General features: G+C 43.7%; 1 protein-coding gene across 4 annotated transcripts in view; it reads left to right on the top strand.

Annotated features, from left to right (window-relative positions):
- cicb (capicua transcriptional repressor b) overlaps window positions 1-16816 on the top strand; it is a 174963-nt gene that overhangs the window by 31859 nt on the left and 126288 nt on the right. For all 4 annotated transcript variants that reach the window (XM_060921540.1, XM_060921537.1, XM_060921539.1 and 1 more), the window contains exon 2: window positions 11336-15097. In XM_060921540.1, coding sequence (XP_060777523.1) covers window positions 11464-15097 — 3634 coding nt within the window. In that variant the 5' untranslated portion in view covers window positions 11336-11463. The remainder of the gene's footprint in view (window positions 1-11335; window positions 15098-16816) is intronic.

Below are 16816 nucleotides of genomic sequence, written 5' to 3'. Positions count from 1 at the left end.
GCATCTCAAAAAATTAGAATACCATGAAAAGGTTCCTTTTTTTTCATAATTTAATTCAAATAGGTAAACTTTCATATATTCTATATTTATTACATGTAAAGTGAAATATTTAAAGCCTTTTTTGTTTTAATTTCGATGATTATGGCTTATAGCTCATGAAAATCAGAAATTCAGTATCTCAAATTATTAGATCAATCAAAAAAAGGATTTACAATACGGAAATGTCCAACTTCTGAAAAGTATATTCATTTATACACTCAGTACTTGGTTGGGGCTCCTTTACCATGAATTACTGTATCAATGCGGTGTGGCATGGAGGCGATCAGTCTGTGGCACTGCTGAGCTGTTATTGAAGCCCAGGTTGCTTTGATAGTGGCCTTCAGCGTATCTGTATTTTTGGGTCGGGTGTTTCTCATCTTCCTCTTGACAATACCCCATAGATTCTCTATGGGGTTCAAGTCAGGCAAGTTGGCTGGCCAATCAAACACAGTAATATCATGGTCAGCAAACCATTTGGTAGTAGTTTTGGCACTGTGGGTAGGTGCTAAGTCCTGCTGGAAAAGGAAATCAGCATCTCCAAAAAGCTTGTCAGCAGAAAGAAGCATGAAGTGCTCTAAAATCTCCTGGTAGATGGCTGTGTTGACTTTGGACTTGATAAAATACAGTGGACCAACACCAGCAGATGACACGGCACCCCAAATCATCACAGACTGTGGAAACTTCACACTGGGCTTCAAACACCTTGGATTCTGTGCCTCTCCACTCTTCCTCCAGACTCTAGAACCGTGATTTCCAAATTAAATGCAAAATGTACTTTCATCTGAAAAGAGGACTTTGGACCACTGAGCAACAGTCCATTTCTTTCTCTCCTTAGCCCAGATAAGACGCTTCTGACATCGTCTCTGGCTCAGGAGTAGCTTGATATTAGGAATGCGAAAGTTGTATCCCCTTTCTTGAAGATGTCTGTTCGTGATGGGTCTTGATACACTGACACCAGCCTCAGTCCACTCCTTGTGAAGCTCTCCCAAGTTCTTGAATCAACTTTTCTTGACAATCCTCTCAAGACTGCGGCCATCCCTGTCGCTTGTGCACCTTTTCCAGCCACCCTTTTCAGCAATGACCTTTTGTGTCTTACCCTCCTTGTGGAGGGCATCAGTGATCATCTTCTGGACAACAGTCAAGTCAGCAGTCTTCCCCATGATTGTGGTTGTGTGTACTGAACTAGACCGAGAGATACACTGTGTTCATACTGTTTTACTCAAACTCGAAATGAAATATTCTAATATTTTGAGATGGTTTTTTTTTTATGTTTTTGTACTGTATGCCATACTGATTAAAATTAAAATAGAAAAATGCTTGAAACATTTTAGTTTAATTGTAATGAGTCTATAATATATAACATTTTCACTTTCTTAAATAACTGATGGAAAATATTGAACTTTTTCACAATATTCTAATTTTTTGAGATGCACTAGTAGTTTGACGGTATATTTCTTAAAATGTCTGAATAGAAATGTCTACATTCTCCTTTCACAGGCATCTTGAGCTGTGTGTGTGTGTGTGAGAGAGAGAGAGAGAGAGAGAGAGAGAGAAATACTGGTGTATTTCCAGTTAAACGGAGAACTTGCCAAGCTTTGCACTTCCTACAATTTTGTAGGGCTGCACGGAAGCTAAATATGATTTTCCATGAAAAAACAAAAAAAGTGTGTGTGAGAGAGAGAGAGAAAGAGAGAGAACAGTCTTTTTGTTATATACTGTTACATGCATGCATTTGTTTTTGACTATCATATTTTGACACACAACACTAGGCGAGATTTCTCGTACGTAATTATGCGGAAACTGAAACAGATGAGACAGGCAAAGGGTTCAGTAGAACTGTGACATGTTCTCCAAGTTGCTTGGAACAGCAATTTCCTTACAAAACTCCATGACAGTGTACATATCGTAAGAGAAGTGATGCAATTTGAAGGCAAAAGGGCAAAAGGTTTTCAGCCAAATATATTTTTTTCTTTTGTACTGTCTGTTGCTGTTTATAGTAATTTACTTCAAACACAGAAACATTTAATATTGTATATTTTCAGGATTTTGTGAGGATATCGTGAGGCTTCTTATCTATATGACATTTATGAAATTTGGGACTGAGGTTTATAACATTAAAAGCCCTGCAAGAATGTCCTTAAACAGTATCACGTGTTCTCGGGTGGGTTCTTTACACAAAATGGGTGGACAGTCAGGGCCGACCAGGTCTTGATCAGTACACAGTAAAATCGCCAGTGTTTATACAGTGGTGCTTGAAAGTTTGTGAACCCTTTAGAATTTTCTATATTTCTGCATAAATATGACCTAAAATATCATCAGATTTTCACACAAGTCCTAAAAGTAGATAAAGAGAACCCAGTTAAACAAATGAGACAAAAATATTATACTTGGTCATTTATTTATTGAGGAAAATGATCCAATATTACATATCTGTGAGTGGCAAAAGTATGTGAACCTTTGCTTTCAGTATCTGGTGTGACCCCCTTGTGCAGCAATAACTGCAACTAAACGTTTGCGGTAACTGTTGATCAGTCCTGCACACCGGCTTGGAGGAATTTTAGCCCGTTCCTCCGGACAGAACAGCTTCAACTCTGGGATGTTGGTGGGTTTCCTCACATGAACTGCTCGCTTCAGGTCCTTCCACAACATTTCGATTGGATTAAGGTCAGGACTTTGACTTGGCCATTCCAAAACATTAACTTTATTCTTCTTTAACCATTCTTTGGTAGAACGATTTGTGTGCTTAGGGTCATTGTCTTGCTGCATGACCCACCTTCTCTTGAGATTCAGTTCATGGACAGATATCCTGACATTTTCCTTTAGAATTCACTGGTATAATTCAGAATTCATTGTTCCATCAATGATGGCAAGTCGTCCTGGTCCAGATGTAGCAAAACAGGCCCAAACCATGATACTACCACCACCATGTTTCACAGATGGGATAAGGTTCTTATGTTGGAATGCAGTGTTTTCCTTTCTCCAAACATAATGCTTCTCATTTAAACCAAAAAGTTCTATTTTGGTCTCATCCATCCACAAAACATTTTTCCAGTAGCCTTCTGGCTTGTCCACGTGATCTTTACCAAACTGCAGATGAGCAGCAATGTTCTTTTTGGAGAGCAGTGGCTTTCTCTTTGCAACCCTGTCATGCACACCATTGTTGTTCAGTGTTCTCCTGATGGTGGACTCATGAACATTAACATTAGCCAATGTGAGAGCGGCCTTCAGTTGCTTAGAAGTTACCCTGGGGTCCTTTGTAACCTCACCGACTATTACACGCCTTGCTCTTGGAGTGATCTTTGTTGGTCGACCACTCCTGGGGAGGGTAACAACAGTCTTGAATTTCCTCCATTTGTACCCAATCTGTCTGACTGTGGATTGGTGGAGTCCAAACTGTTTAGAGATGGTTTTGTAACCTTTTCCAGCCTGATGAGCATCAACAATGCTTTTCCTGAGGTCCTCAGAAATCTCCTTTGTTCATGCCATGATACACTTCCACAAACATGTGTTGTGAAGATCAGACTTTGATAGATCCCTGTTCTTTAAATAAAACCGGGTGCCCAGTCACACCTGATTGTCATCCCATTGATTGAAAACACCTGACTCTAATTTCACCTTCAAATTAACTGCTAATCCTAGAGGTTCACATATTTTTGCCACTCACAGATATCTAATATCGGATCATTTTCCTCAATAAATAAATGACCAAGTATAATATTTTTGTCTCATTTGTTTAACTGGGTTCTCTTTATCTACTTTTAGGACTTGTGTGAAAATCTGATGATGTTTTAGGTCATATTTATGCAGAAATATAGAAAGTTCTAAAGGGTTCACAAACTTTCAAGCACCACTGTATATCACTTAAAGGTCATAGGCAATGGTCGGAGGTGAAACGTAGAATATCAACTTTATTGTCTAGAAGAACGACCCAAAAAGCGAATTTAATCTTCCTGGTGTCTAATTTTCACCCTAAAATTGAATAAAACGGTTAAAATATACTGTTTTGCCCAATTTCCGAAGGTTTGTTTACATCTCACTTATGCGCACTTTCACCGCCAGGGGACCGTCGTCATGATGTCATTTAAGCCAAACAGACTGGGAGCAGCTCTGTGTTTACTTGCGAACCGAGCACACATATACGGACTTTGGTCGTGAGAGGTTGTGTAAAATGTCTGAAAGCGATAGCGATTTTGAAGTAGGAACTCTCCAAATTGAATATCGAGAGGTGAAACCATACATGTATGAACCTATGGCCGTTGCGAAGCAATCAGTGAATGTGGCTCACTGGTTTGACCGTGCGGCCTCGGAATCGGACAGCAACTCGGCCGACTCTGATCGCGGTGACCCCGGACCTCAACAAGACTCGCACCCAAACGATTTATCCTGGCAGTTATGATAAATTCCTACTTTCGTTGTAATACTAAATAAGAGCCCTTTTGAAGAATAATTAAACCACCCTCCCTAGTGGATATAGGGAACGATTACTGGACAGTGTGCCGGTAGGCCATGTTAGCCTGCCATCCGCGGCATTATACTATTTACAGCCTACTCTAAGCGAGGAAATATCCCTTTGTCTCATTTCCACAATGATTGTACAGGATCCCTCAGGATTCTTGACTTGTCAATTGCAAGCAAAAGTAAAAATGTTTACCTCCAATCTTCTCCTTTTTGCTTGAGCGTTGCTGCTCCGTTTCTTCTTTGACTGCTTGATTTTGTTTCACGCGCACAATCCACTCTCTCCGCCTCGTCTCCTCTTCCGGAAAAAGCCAACCCTCTGGCTTCACGCACACAATCCACACTCTCCGCCTCGTCTCCTCTTCCGGGAAAAACAACCCTCTGGCTTCACGCACACAATCCACACTCTCCGCCTCGTCTCCTCTTCTGGAAAAAAAACAACCCTCTGGCTTCACGCACACAATCCACTCTCTCCGCCTCGTCTTCTCTTCTGGAAAAAAACAACCCTCTGGCTTCACGCACACAATCCACTCTCTCTGCCTTGTCTCCTCTTCCGGAAAAAAACAACCCTCTGGCTTCACACACACAATCCACACTCTCCGCCTCGTCTCCTTTTCTGGAAAAAAAACAACCCTCTGGCTTCACGCGCACAATCCACACTCTCCGCCTCGTCTCCTCTTCCGGAAAAAAACAACCCTCTGGCTTCACGCGCACAATCCACACTCTCCACCTCGTCTCCTCTTCTGGAAAAAAACAACCCTCTGGCTTCACGCACACAATCCACTCTCTCCGCCTCGTCTCCTCTTCTGGAAAAAAACAACCCTCTCGCTTCACGCACACAATCCACTCTTTCTGCCTCGTCTCCTCTTTCGGAAAAAACAACCCTCTGGCTTCACACACACAATCCACTCTCTCCGCCTCGTCTCCTCTTTCGGAAAAAGGCAACCCACTCGCTTTGCCTCTTCTCCTTTTTCAGAAAAAGCCAATCCTCTCGCGCCGCCTCTTCTCTCTCAGAATAAGGTAAAAACTTCTTCCTGAACCGGTCCCATTGTTACAGTTCACTGCACAACAATAAGGCACGGGGTTTTTTCTTTGGAAATTCCTGAACGCACGTCTGCACTCAAGCCGAACGGCAATGTAAGTAAACGGAAGTGGACTCAACTCAAGCGGTTTGTTTGGCTTAAATGACGTCGCGCGCCGAGTGGTCATGAAAATAGCCGAACAGAAATTCGCCGCGATCCGCGCTAACTTATTTTAATTATTACTTATTAACAATACTTCTTGGGACCAGAAGAAAATTACAGAGGGTTTTTTAACATATAAAGTTTCAAATGTGCATAAAATTAAAGCCGTTGCCTATGAGCTTTAAAGAGTTCATTTCAACACTACCTCAGTGAACATATGGTTCCTATCTACAGAGTGTAAAATAAAATGTACACTGAACATAGAGTTAAATTTCCAAAGTCAATTTTACTCTGGTAAGAGTTAATATTTTACACTACAGTACACTAATGGCCCTTTTCCACTACCCTTTTTCAGCTCACTTCAGCCCGACACGGCTCGTGTTTCGACTACCAAAAACCAGCACGACTCAGCTCACTTCAGCCCTGCTTAGCCCCTAAGTGGGGCTGAAGCGAGCCAAAGCGTGCCGAGTGAGGCTGGGGGCGTGAGCAGACACTCCCCTGTGCACTGATTGGTGAGGAGGAGTGTCCTCACATGCCCACACACGCCCCGCGAGCGCGCTGGGATCTGTAAACACCGCAAACCCGGAAGAAGAAGAATTACGAATTACGAGAATTTCTGAAGCCTTATGCGCCTCGCCTCATCTATACGCTCTTGCCAGTATCTGTTGGCGTTGTCGGTGACAACAAGCCACAGCACCAAGACCAGCAACACTAACGACTCCATGTCCTCCATGTTTATTGTTTACTATTGTCGTGAGACTACCGCTTAAAAGCTCACTGATGTCACTGTTTGCGCTGCTTAACGACATCACGTGACGTCCACCCACTTTTGCTAACTCCACCCAATGTGTTCACCCACTTCCAGCCAGCACGGTTCAGCGCGGTTGTAGTCGAAATGCAACTCCAACAGCCCCGCTCAGCCCGACTCAGCCCGACTCAGCACGGTACGGCTCAGCCCGACTCAGCCGCGTTTGTAGTGGAAAAGCGGCATAAGAAGTGTCAGTCAAGTTTTACACTATGTGAGAAGTAAAACCCATAGTGTTATTCACATTCAACACTGAAGAGTTAAGTGTTAAGTAGGTTTAACACTGGAAAAGTTATTTCTTAACACTACATGTTGATTAATAAATTACTCCAAAGAGTGTTTGATTTTTAACCGACTCGTACCAGCGTTACACATGATCTACTTGTGTAGTCCCAGTGTTATGGCTCACCATGTAGAGCTATGAGACAAAACTTAATATGTTTGCGGGGGGGGGGAACACAAACACAATTATATCCATAACTTAATACCAATTTATTCAAAGAAAACATGAAATATTGGCATTAAAAGTAAACATAAAATACTACCAGCAGACAGTGCACTGGAATTTGTTTCTTGGGAACTGCTGGACAACGTTTCCTTGAAATCTGTAGTTCAGGAGAAAGAGACAGGACAAAATAACACCAATTTGTTTTATTTTTTAACAATCAAAAAGCAATTTATCAGTACATTCCATTGATTATAGTGACTTAAATAGAATCAATAAAGAGCAATTATACCGTCATCAAATCTGATGGTAAGTATGCCAGTGTCAGGCTGCTGCACTATGTCAGAGAAGACCTCCTCATCTCATCTCATTATCTGTAGCCACTTTATCCTGTTCTACAGGGTCGCAGGCAAGCTGGAGCCTATCCCAGCTGACTACGGGCGAAAGGCAGGGTACACCCTGGACAAGTCGCCAGGTCATCACAGGGCTGACACATAGACACAGACAACCATTCACACTCACATTCACACCTACGGTCAATTTAGAGTCACCAGTTAACCTAACCTGCATGTCTTTGGACTGTGGAGGAAACCGGAGCACCCGGAGGAAACCCACACGGACACGGGGAGAACATGCAAACTCCGCACAGGAAGGCCCTCGCCAGCCACGGGGCTCGAACCCAGGACCTTCTTGCTGTGAGGCAACAGCGCTAACCACTACACCACCGTGCCGCCGAGAAGACTTCCTGCTTCATCAAAAACCTTGACACCTTCACTGACTGGTAGAACTGAGAACTTCAAGAAAGCGATGACCAAAAAAAAAAACCCAAACGAACAAGATTTCAATCCATACAAAATGCTCAAGATTAACCAAGGCCATTCTCCAAAAACACATCAGTGCATTAGCAGCATGGTCTGAGGTGCTAACATGCTACTAATGCTGCCAGGCATTGAATCTTTCAATGGTGTACAACTGTAAATACAACTCAACTAAACCAACCACAAAACTCCGATCGTAATTGCTGACCCCTAAACATGCCCATAGGGTAGCTTGCCAAAAAGGTGAAGACAATTCTTTTCAATTAAAAAAACCGATGAACACACCAACACTCTTAGTTCCTTTAGTTTTAACAACGGTGTGCAACTGACAGTGTCATACTGACTGCGGCTTACCAGAATTTAAGAATTCCTCGAGGCTTGGCTCGTTTATCTTGACATATTTCTGTTTATTTTTTTCGCGGTCCGGTTTCCATCAAATCCTGCACTCTGATTGGCTGGCGAGTTACGGTACGGACCCCAGTTATGGACCTCTGGCGACTCGCTCGTTCACAACAACAACAAACATAGTAGCAAATTTTTGTCAACATTTATTTTCACATTTCTCAGGAGAATAGCATTAATTTTACAGCATGGATCGTGATAACGACAGTGTTCACAGCGAAAGCGAGTTTTACTACCCTGAGGAAGACGAAATAAAAGAAAATATTTCGGGAGAAAGCTAAAAACCTGTAACTGTTGCTAACGCTGAGCAAAAACATGGCTGAATCCTCATCTCATCTCATTATCTCTAGCCGCTTTATCCTGTTCTACAGGGTCGCAGGCAAGCTGGAGCCTATCCCAGCTGACTACAGGCGAAAGGCGGGGTACACCCTGGACAAGTCGCCAGGTCATCACAGGGCTGACACATAGACACAGACAACCATTCACACTCACATTCACACCTACGGTCAATTTAGAGTCACCAGTTAACCTAACCTGCATGTCTTTGGACTGTGGGGGAAACCGGAGCACCCGGAGGAAACCCACGCGGACACGGGGAGAACATGCAAACTCCACACAGAAAGGCCCTCGCCGGCCACGGTGCTCGGACCCGGACCTTCTTGCTGTGAGACGACAGCGCTAACCACCACACCACCGTGCCACCCTGGCTGAATCCTGAATGACTCTTATTTGTATAAATAGGGAACTACATAGGCAGCAAAATGTAATTTTTTTCCTGCCATGGAAGTGCACTTGTATACCGAGGAGGAAGCAATTTGCATTACAGCCGTGAATGAGGATTCAAAATGGCGGCTCGGCTCGGTTTTCCCTTTCGGGCGCTCTCGTTTTCTGTTAGAATTTGGTAAATAAAAAAATAAATATATTATTTACCAGCTTAAGGTCGGTCCGTATGGTGAAATACCGTGACCTCGGCCCAGAGGACCTCGCTCAGTACCTTCAAGACCTCGGTCATGGTATTTCACGATACGGACCTCCCAGCTGGGAAATAACGTATATGTATTGTAGATTCTGGTTTTGATTAACATGATGGTCTCTGCAAAGACAGCAAACTGAAATCAACATTATGATCCACAACACAGCAGTATAAGCTGTGGCACAAAAGGTAAATAGACAAACTGAAATGACCTATTTCAGCTTTAAAAATCACAAACACACACAATTCAATTTTGTATCAAGTACATCAACTTATTACTTACCACCAGAGCACCACAGTACATTACAGAACAATCTGAAAGAAAAAAGAAAATATGCATATTATGAAAAAAACGGGAAAACAAAGCCATCTCAAATGTGGGTATGAAAAGATTTCAAAGTCCAATGCGCGCACGCACGCACACACACTATTTCTGTCCAATTTATTGTGATTCACAATTTACAATTAAAGCCATTCTGCACGCACCACCACCTCCCCAGCCCCCACAGCTGACGACACGGCGTCCTGTGCTGATGTGCTCACACCGCGCGAATAAAACGTAACAAAAATCATTGATACTGATCGGCGCATGAAATTTTAGCGGCAGTGACCATGTTTTAGCAGCCACGGTGCGCGGCATGTAAACACATCCGGAGCACCGACCAACACCGGAAACCGATTCGTTCAAGGCCACGTTCGACTAAAATCTTCATGCCAGCGTGCACGTTTATCTCCACGCAGCATTGCCGCGTTAGCCACCACAGACACCAAGTCACTAATGTTAGCTACTTTAGCCAACTCCCGACACGTGCAGTGTTGGCTATTTTACTGGAATAAATGTGCAAGCATGACACACAACACAACACAACAGCCCGTCCTCGCTGACATTAACGTTACCTCGTGCCATTTTTGTTCAGTTTGGCGTTGCGTGGTCAGCCTTAATTATCTCCACGTGGCTGGTAGATTTAAGCTAGCCGCCGACCCGATATAACGTTAGCCATTTGAAATTCGGTATTTGAAGACACGTACCCAACATTGACAGGTATGGTAAATGACGACGTACCTTTATTCTTACACACAGATTCTGCTTGAATGAAAAAACAACAACTAATAGTTTATTTGGAAAAACTTACCACAATCTTTCGATGTGAGGAAGATGGCGATGCCAGAGTCGACGTTGTCAGTTTGACCGGGGAAGTTGGTGGGCAGGGCTTTTCAGAGTAATTTTTTTTTTTTTTTACACTGGAAGGTATTGGGGCGGCACGGTGGTGTAGTGGTTAGCGCTGTCGCCTCACAGCGAGAAGGTCCGGGTTCGAGCCCCGTGGCCGGCGAGGGCCTTTCTGTGCGGAGTTTGCATGTTCTCCCCGTGTCCGCGTGGGTTTCCTCCGGGTGCTCCGGTTTCCCCCACAGTCCAAAGACATGCAGGTTAGGTTAACTGGTGACTCTAAATTGACCGTAGGTGTGAATGTGAGTGTGAATGGTTGTCTGTGTCTATGTGTCGGCCCTGTGATGACCTGGCGACTTGTCCAGGGTGTACCCCGCCTTTCGCCCGTAGTCAGCTGGGATAGGCTCCAGCTTGCCTGCGACCCTGTAGAACAGGATAAAGCGGCTAGAGATAATGAGATGAGGTGAGATTTCAAACACTCATTACTTGCTATAGCAGCGACAAAATAGCAATCAAAAATGCATTCCTATATTTAATAAAATGAGAAATAGAATTCTGATAATAAAAAATTTGCCTTCAGTTCCCCTTTAATTAACACAACTAGATAGCACTACAACACACTTTTATCTAAAACAAGTCGATGTTCATCCTAAGCGTGTTTATGAGGGTGGCATGGCCTATTTGACCACTGTAAGTGATTTTCTCTGATCGCATGTGAACAATGAATTTATGATATGTTTATGCAGATTTTGTGTCATGTGTCCTGTGAATGAATAGGAGGCCAAGGAGAAGCCAACTTGAAAATGTTTTGCCACACCCCCAAAGGGGGTTCACCAGTACCTGATTAGGATTGGTGATGATAAAAGTTTGGACCCTTTTACTTTCTGGTACTATTATGGCTTATGGATGACAGCAGGCATACTGTGAATACAATAAATTTAGTGACCTAAAGTTTTCTGCTAATTTTTCCATCTTTGCATTTGACATATATATATACACACACTGAGACACGTTCTTTTTTTTCCTTCTTCTTCTTCTTCTTATTACAGGCTGTCATAAGGTGTCCTAGCATCAAAACCACTTTGAGTGAGCCTGCTTAGGAACAAGAAAGAAAGAAGTCCCAAAAGAAGATTAAAAAAAAAAAACAATCTTACAAGGTGGACTGTTGCAATAAAAGATGAGATCACTGAAGAAACAGAGAGGACGCTCTCCTCTGCCCACACGGGCAAAGAGTGTGAGGAAGAGGGGAGATAAACATGACAGACAATTACAATCTACACCTGCTGCAGTGTCATCTCCGAAAAATACTGCATCCAAGTTGGACAGCTCTGAAGGGAAAACAGTCAAGAGGAGCAATACTCCGAACAGGGAAGGGCTAAAAGGACAGATAAAAGGACTGTCTGTGGAAGTAGATCAAGCTGAGCAAATTGTAGTGAGAGTCAATAAAATGACTACCCCTGAAAATTCTAGCTCAAAAACGCATAACATTACCATGACAAACAGCATAACCAGCAACCCACTGAGCACAAATACGGCAGACAATAGTGCAAACAAAAGCAATTCTGTCATTACCAATCATAGTCCCGTCACACTCTCCAGTAGGAAAACCGCTACCTTCAAAGCCAGAGTGCCTAAGAAAAAGTATATGTATGAACATGGAACTGTCAGTAGCTCTCCAGTCAGTCCTCCTGTACAATCACTCGCACTTAATAGCAATCACCTCAGTAAACTTTGTAACCCCATTACTCCTACTAGCCACCCTGTAGCTAATAATGTTGTAACAGAAGATGATAATGCGAAGTCTGCTAACATAAACAACAAAGTTTTAGCAGACAATAAAACAAGCACAGAAGTTTCAACACTCAATTGTGTGGGTAGGGGAGATGTTGTCAAAGATGAAGTTCCATGTGTGAGAAAAAGCATGGTGGAGCAAGTGAAAACAGATGCATTTGGAGAGGTAGCCCCAAACTCAGCATGCTTATCATCTGCAGAAACAGCCAGCAAGAACTCTCCAGATCTGGAGGTGGTGGAGCCCTCTAATGTGCAAAATATAGGGGCTACCTTAAACATACCAAGAAGCCCACTAACTAGGACACTATCCCTGTCTCCACTCCTTACTCAACACAAACACCATCAACTTGAGCAAGAAAGCTTTTCAGGAATAGCTGAGGCACTGGCTAAAGGCCTCAAGAATCAGAGAGTGCTCGCTCGTCATCAAAGAACAAAGGAGGTAGAAGGAGAAGAGCCTGTCAAAGAATGTGTGTTTATCCGTGGTGTGGTGCGTGGAGCTACTAAAGAGCAGCTCAATGTAGGATTGCAGATTAATGGGGAAGAAATGCAACTTTTGCTTCCATTTCATACTTTGGTAAACCACCCAGATCAAACTATTGACCTCATCTTAGATGCTCCTCCACCAGGCAATGATCCAGTGGAAGTTGGGACACGTGTTTGTGTACCTTATGGAGAAGATAAAGGGAAGGAATGGTATAGGGAAGGAGTAGTGTCACAGGTGGACTCCCATCCAGCTGTTGCTTGCCCCTACAGAGTGCTACTGCATGAAGAAAATAATCACAAGAAACCAGGAAACAAACAAGATGAGGGGCAACAGAAAACTGGCATTCAGGCTGTGTGGGTCTCCCGACAGAACCTGCGCCTTCTTGTCCCACCATGGGAAGGAGACATGCAAGAGAGAGAAGAAAGAGAAAGAAAGGAAGATATGGATGTAGAGAGTGAGATGTGTCAGCTTAGTAGGGGAATGACTATGGCAGGTACAAAGCCATCTCAGAAGAATTTGGATATTGGTGGTCAACAGTACGAGGGCACACCTACTTCTTCATCTGCATCCTCACCAGCAATTATGATGTCAAATAGTGCTCTAATTATAGTGACTGGAAGAGACAGTCAGGTGACTGATGACACAGATAGAGAAAGAGCAAGAGAAAGAGAGAGGGAAAGAAAGCAACTACAAACTCCAGAGGTTGATTTGGAAGTTTTAAGACTTAACCTGGCACCTCTTCAAGATGCAGTAGGTACTTTGGTTTCGGGAGTACCCAAAACAATTAGACCCAACCACCACAGACAGATCATTTCCAAGCCTTCTGGATACTCGAGTCCCATCTCAGTTGTCCGAGGTCTCACTGGCACATCATTGGGCGCCCATTTGACTAGCCCACTATCAGGCAGTCCTCAGCTACCTGCTTCATCTGCTTTTGTTGGCTCTGATGGAGTTTCTTTGCAACTCCACCCTTCAAATATGCCTCCCTCACCTAGCTCAAAAGGTTCCCTTACACCCTTGGAGAAGACCTCCACTCCTTCACAGACTTCTGCTTCTATGCCAGGGAGTTCTGCTTCATCCTCAGCTTCCTCTTCACGATCACGAACCCCACTATCTGCTGCCCAGCAAATATATAAGAAGGGAGATGTGGTGTGTACACCCAACGGCATCCGCAAAAAATTTAATGGGAAGCAGTGGCGTCGCTTGTGTTCAAAGGATAGTTGCATGAAAGAGTCTCAACGTAGAGGCTACTGCTCTCGACATCTCTCTATGCGCACTAAAGAGATGGAAGGAACAGGTGGAGAGAGGGAGATGAAGAGAGGAGGCGGGAGCAGTTCAGGAACTGCAACCCCTTCAGACTTGCGAGGCAGAGCTAGCAGTGAATTTGACTGGGAGGAGACATCACGGGACAGTAGTGAGACCAGCAGTCGGGGAACTGACTCACGACCACGTCTTGTTCTTCCATCGCTTCTGCCACAGGATTTTTCACGCTTTGACTTTGATGAATGTGAAGCTGCCACTATGCTTGTGTCCCTGGGGAGCTCACGGTCAGGGACACCCTCGTTTTCCCCAATATCAAACCAGTCACCTTTCTCTCCAGCTCCCTCTCCCTCCCCTTCTCCACTCTTTGGTTTCCGCCCAGCCAATTTCAGTCCTATTACAACTTTAGCAGTCTTACCTCCTCGTCGCCACCGACATACAAGTGGTACGAGCAGCTCCAAGCTTAGTACCTTAGTGGCAGAGAAGGATCGGGAGAGACTTGCATCTGGCATTGTACCATCTTTCCAAACCAGTTTAACCTTTACTGTACCTGTGAGTCCTAACAAGCAGAAATCAGATACCTCACAACCCACAGCTCTGGTTGAACTGGACCAGAGCACAGGAGATCTCTCAGTAGGAACTTCCTTTCATGTACTTTCTCCTCAGACAACCACTTTCTCTCACTGCAAACGACCCACCTCATCCACAGCTTCTTCACTACCACCTTCTCCTTTAACCTTAGAATCAGGGTCACAACGTGCACTCACTCAACAGACACTGCGTGACTCTCCTGTAATTGTACGAAATCCTGAGGTTCCTCTAGCAAAATTTGCAGAATGTCCACTGGTAAAGGTTGCAGATAAGGAGACAGCAGACTCCAAGCATGACAATTTGACTGGTGTTCTCCCTGGTGCAGGATTACAGATGCCTGTTCCAATTAATGCTGCAGCCTCCACTAATGGGGCAGTTTTATTACACAGCCCGTCATCAACTCTGGTTCTGGTGTCTTCCATCTCTTCCCTTCCAAACCCTAACCCTACAAGCCTCACCACTCAATCCAGCCCTGCGTTGGCTTGCATATCAGTGCCCAGTCCTGCCCCTGATTCTGCTTCCTTTGGTTCAGGAGGAGGAGATCAGGGAAAGGGAGGAATAACAAAATTACAGCAGCCAGTTCCATGCCATCCTGCCCCGACTGCTTTGTTGCCACTTTTACTTCCTGCAGAGACTTTGCACCCTGTGCCATGCAAGGACATCATCATGGGACGACCTGGAACTGGTAAGAATTTTCAATAATAAACTTTTAAATCATATAAAATGTCCTCATGTATTCTGCATAGACTGGCTAGCAATGTCCTTATCTAAAAGTCCCTCTCATGCCAGAATCTGGTCTTCCCAGGCAGTCTCCTGTCCCAGTACTAACCAACTCTTTAAGGCATATGGGTGCGGCGCTGATCTCCGTTTCGATAGCCCTCGGCCTCTCGCCTATACAGCTAGGATTACAGTTGGGGGCTAGTCCTCTGGTAACTGTGAGAGTTTGACTTCCCCACTTGCATCTGTATTGCAGCGTGCCTTGCCAGATGGTAATAGGTACCGTTTTTATGATGGTCTTTGGTATGACCTGACTACGAGTAGAACTCGCGATCTCCCGGTCGAGAGGCGGACACGCTAACCACTAGGCCAACTCGCGATCAGTGTCCTTATCTACATCATAATTGGCAAATTAATGGTAGGCCTATTCTAGATTCTGAACAAGGTTGTTCACATATCAATTGAAGACGACAAAATCATACCATATAGTATTATATTGCATCGTATCAGATTCAGCAGAATTGTCAAACTATCCATCTGTCAGGGTTGCGTGGGAAGCTGGAGCCAATCCTTGGCAAGTCACCAGTTTAACACAGAAACAAACAACCATTCATTCTCACATTCACACCTCAGAGTAATTTAGAATAGCCAGTTGACCTAACCCTCATGCCTTTGGGCTGTGGGAGGAAACCGGAGCACCCGGAGGAAACCCGCATAGGCACAGGGAGAACATGCAAACTCCACACAGAAAGGCCCTGGTTGGCCACAAGGTTCAATCCCAGAACCTTCTTGTATATGAAGTGAGGGTGCTAACCACTGTACCACTGTGCCGCCCCAGTCAAACTATTGCCTTTGAATTGAAATTGTATTGTATCATGTGGAAACCTGAGGGTTCCACCCCATTTTGCAGATCCTCTCACAGAGTGAGGGGAATTACATGTGTATAGTTAGGAGTTCGTTTTGAAATTGTGTGAATCAGAAGTCAGACCTCAGATATAGACTTACCCACTTTTTAGACTGAGTGACAACCAGACATGTGAGGGGGAGTTTGCCTAAAATGGAGGCAAGTCTTAATTATGCAGTATCCTATACTTGGATTTAAGCACATTTTTCTTGCAAGATACTGGCTTAACGAATAGCAGCATTATGTTCAGCACCACTGTCAGACAATTTGATGTAACCACGTAAAGGCATCCTGAAATTCAACAATTCCAAACAGCAAATTGAAATGCGTTAAAATGGCCTACACCCATGTACACATCATGATTTCGTATCTCATGGCTACAAGCTGTACACACATTTGTGCACAATGTTAAAAATATGTGCACTGTATGTGCACAATGTTAAAAATAAAATGCTAAATAATACGATCTGCAGTATGAAGTGCTATTTTAAATTGACATATATTATTTTAGAAGCCATATTGTTCAATCAAAATAAATCTGTGGCAATTAACATGACTAATGCTGCTGCTGGTACGCTTCAAGCAACAACATACAGTTAGGTCCATATATATTTGGACACTGACACAAATTTTGTTTTTTTTTTACCTGTTTACTGAAACATATTCAAGTTATAGTTATATAATGGACATAAAGTCCAGATTTTCAGCTTTCATTTGAGGGTATCCACATTAAAATTGGATGAAGAGTTTAGGAGTTTCAGCTCCTTAACATGTGCCACCCTG

Source organism: Neoarius graeffei, chromosome 5 (genome assembly GCF_027579695.1).
Source record: "Neoarius graeffei isolate fNeoGra1 chromosome 5, fNeoGra1.pri, whole genome shotgun sequence".
In the NCBI taxonomy this organism is placed as follows: domain Eukaryota; kingdom Metazoa; phylum Chordata; class Actinopteri; order Siluriformes; family Ariidae; genus Neoarius; species Neoarius graeffei.
The sequence above is the reverse complement of the archived record's forward strand: the minus strand, read 5'-3'. Positions and strand labels throughout refer to the sequence as shown.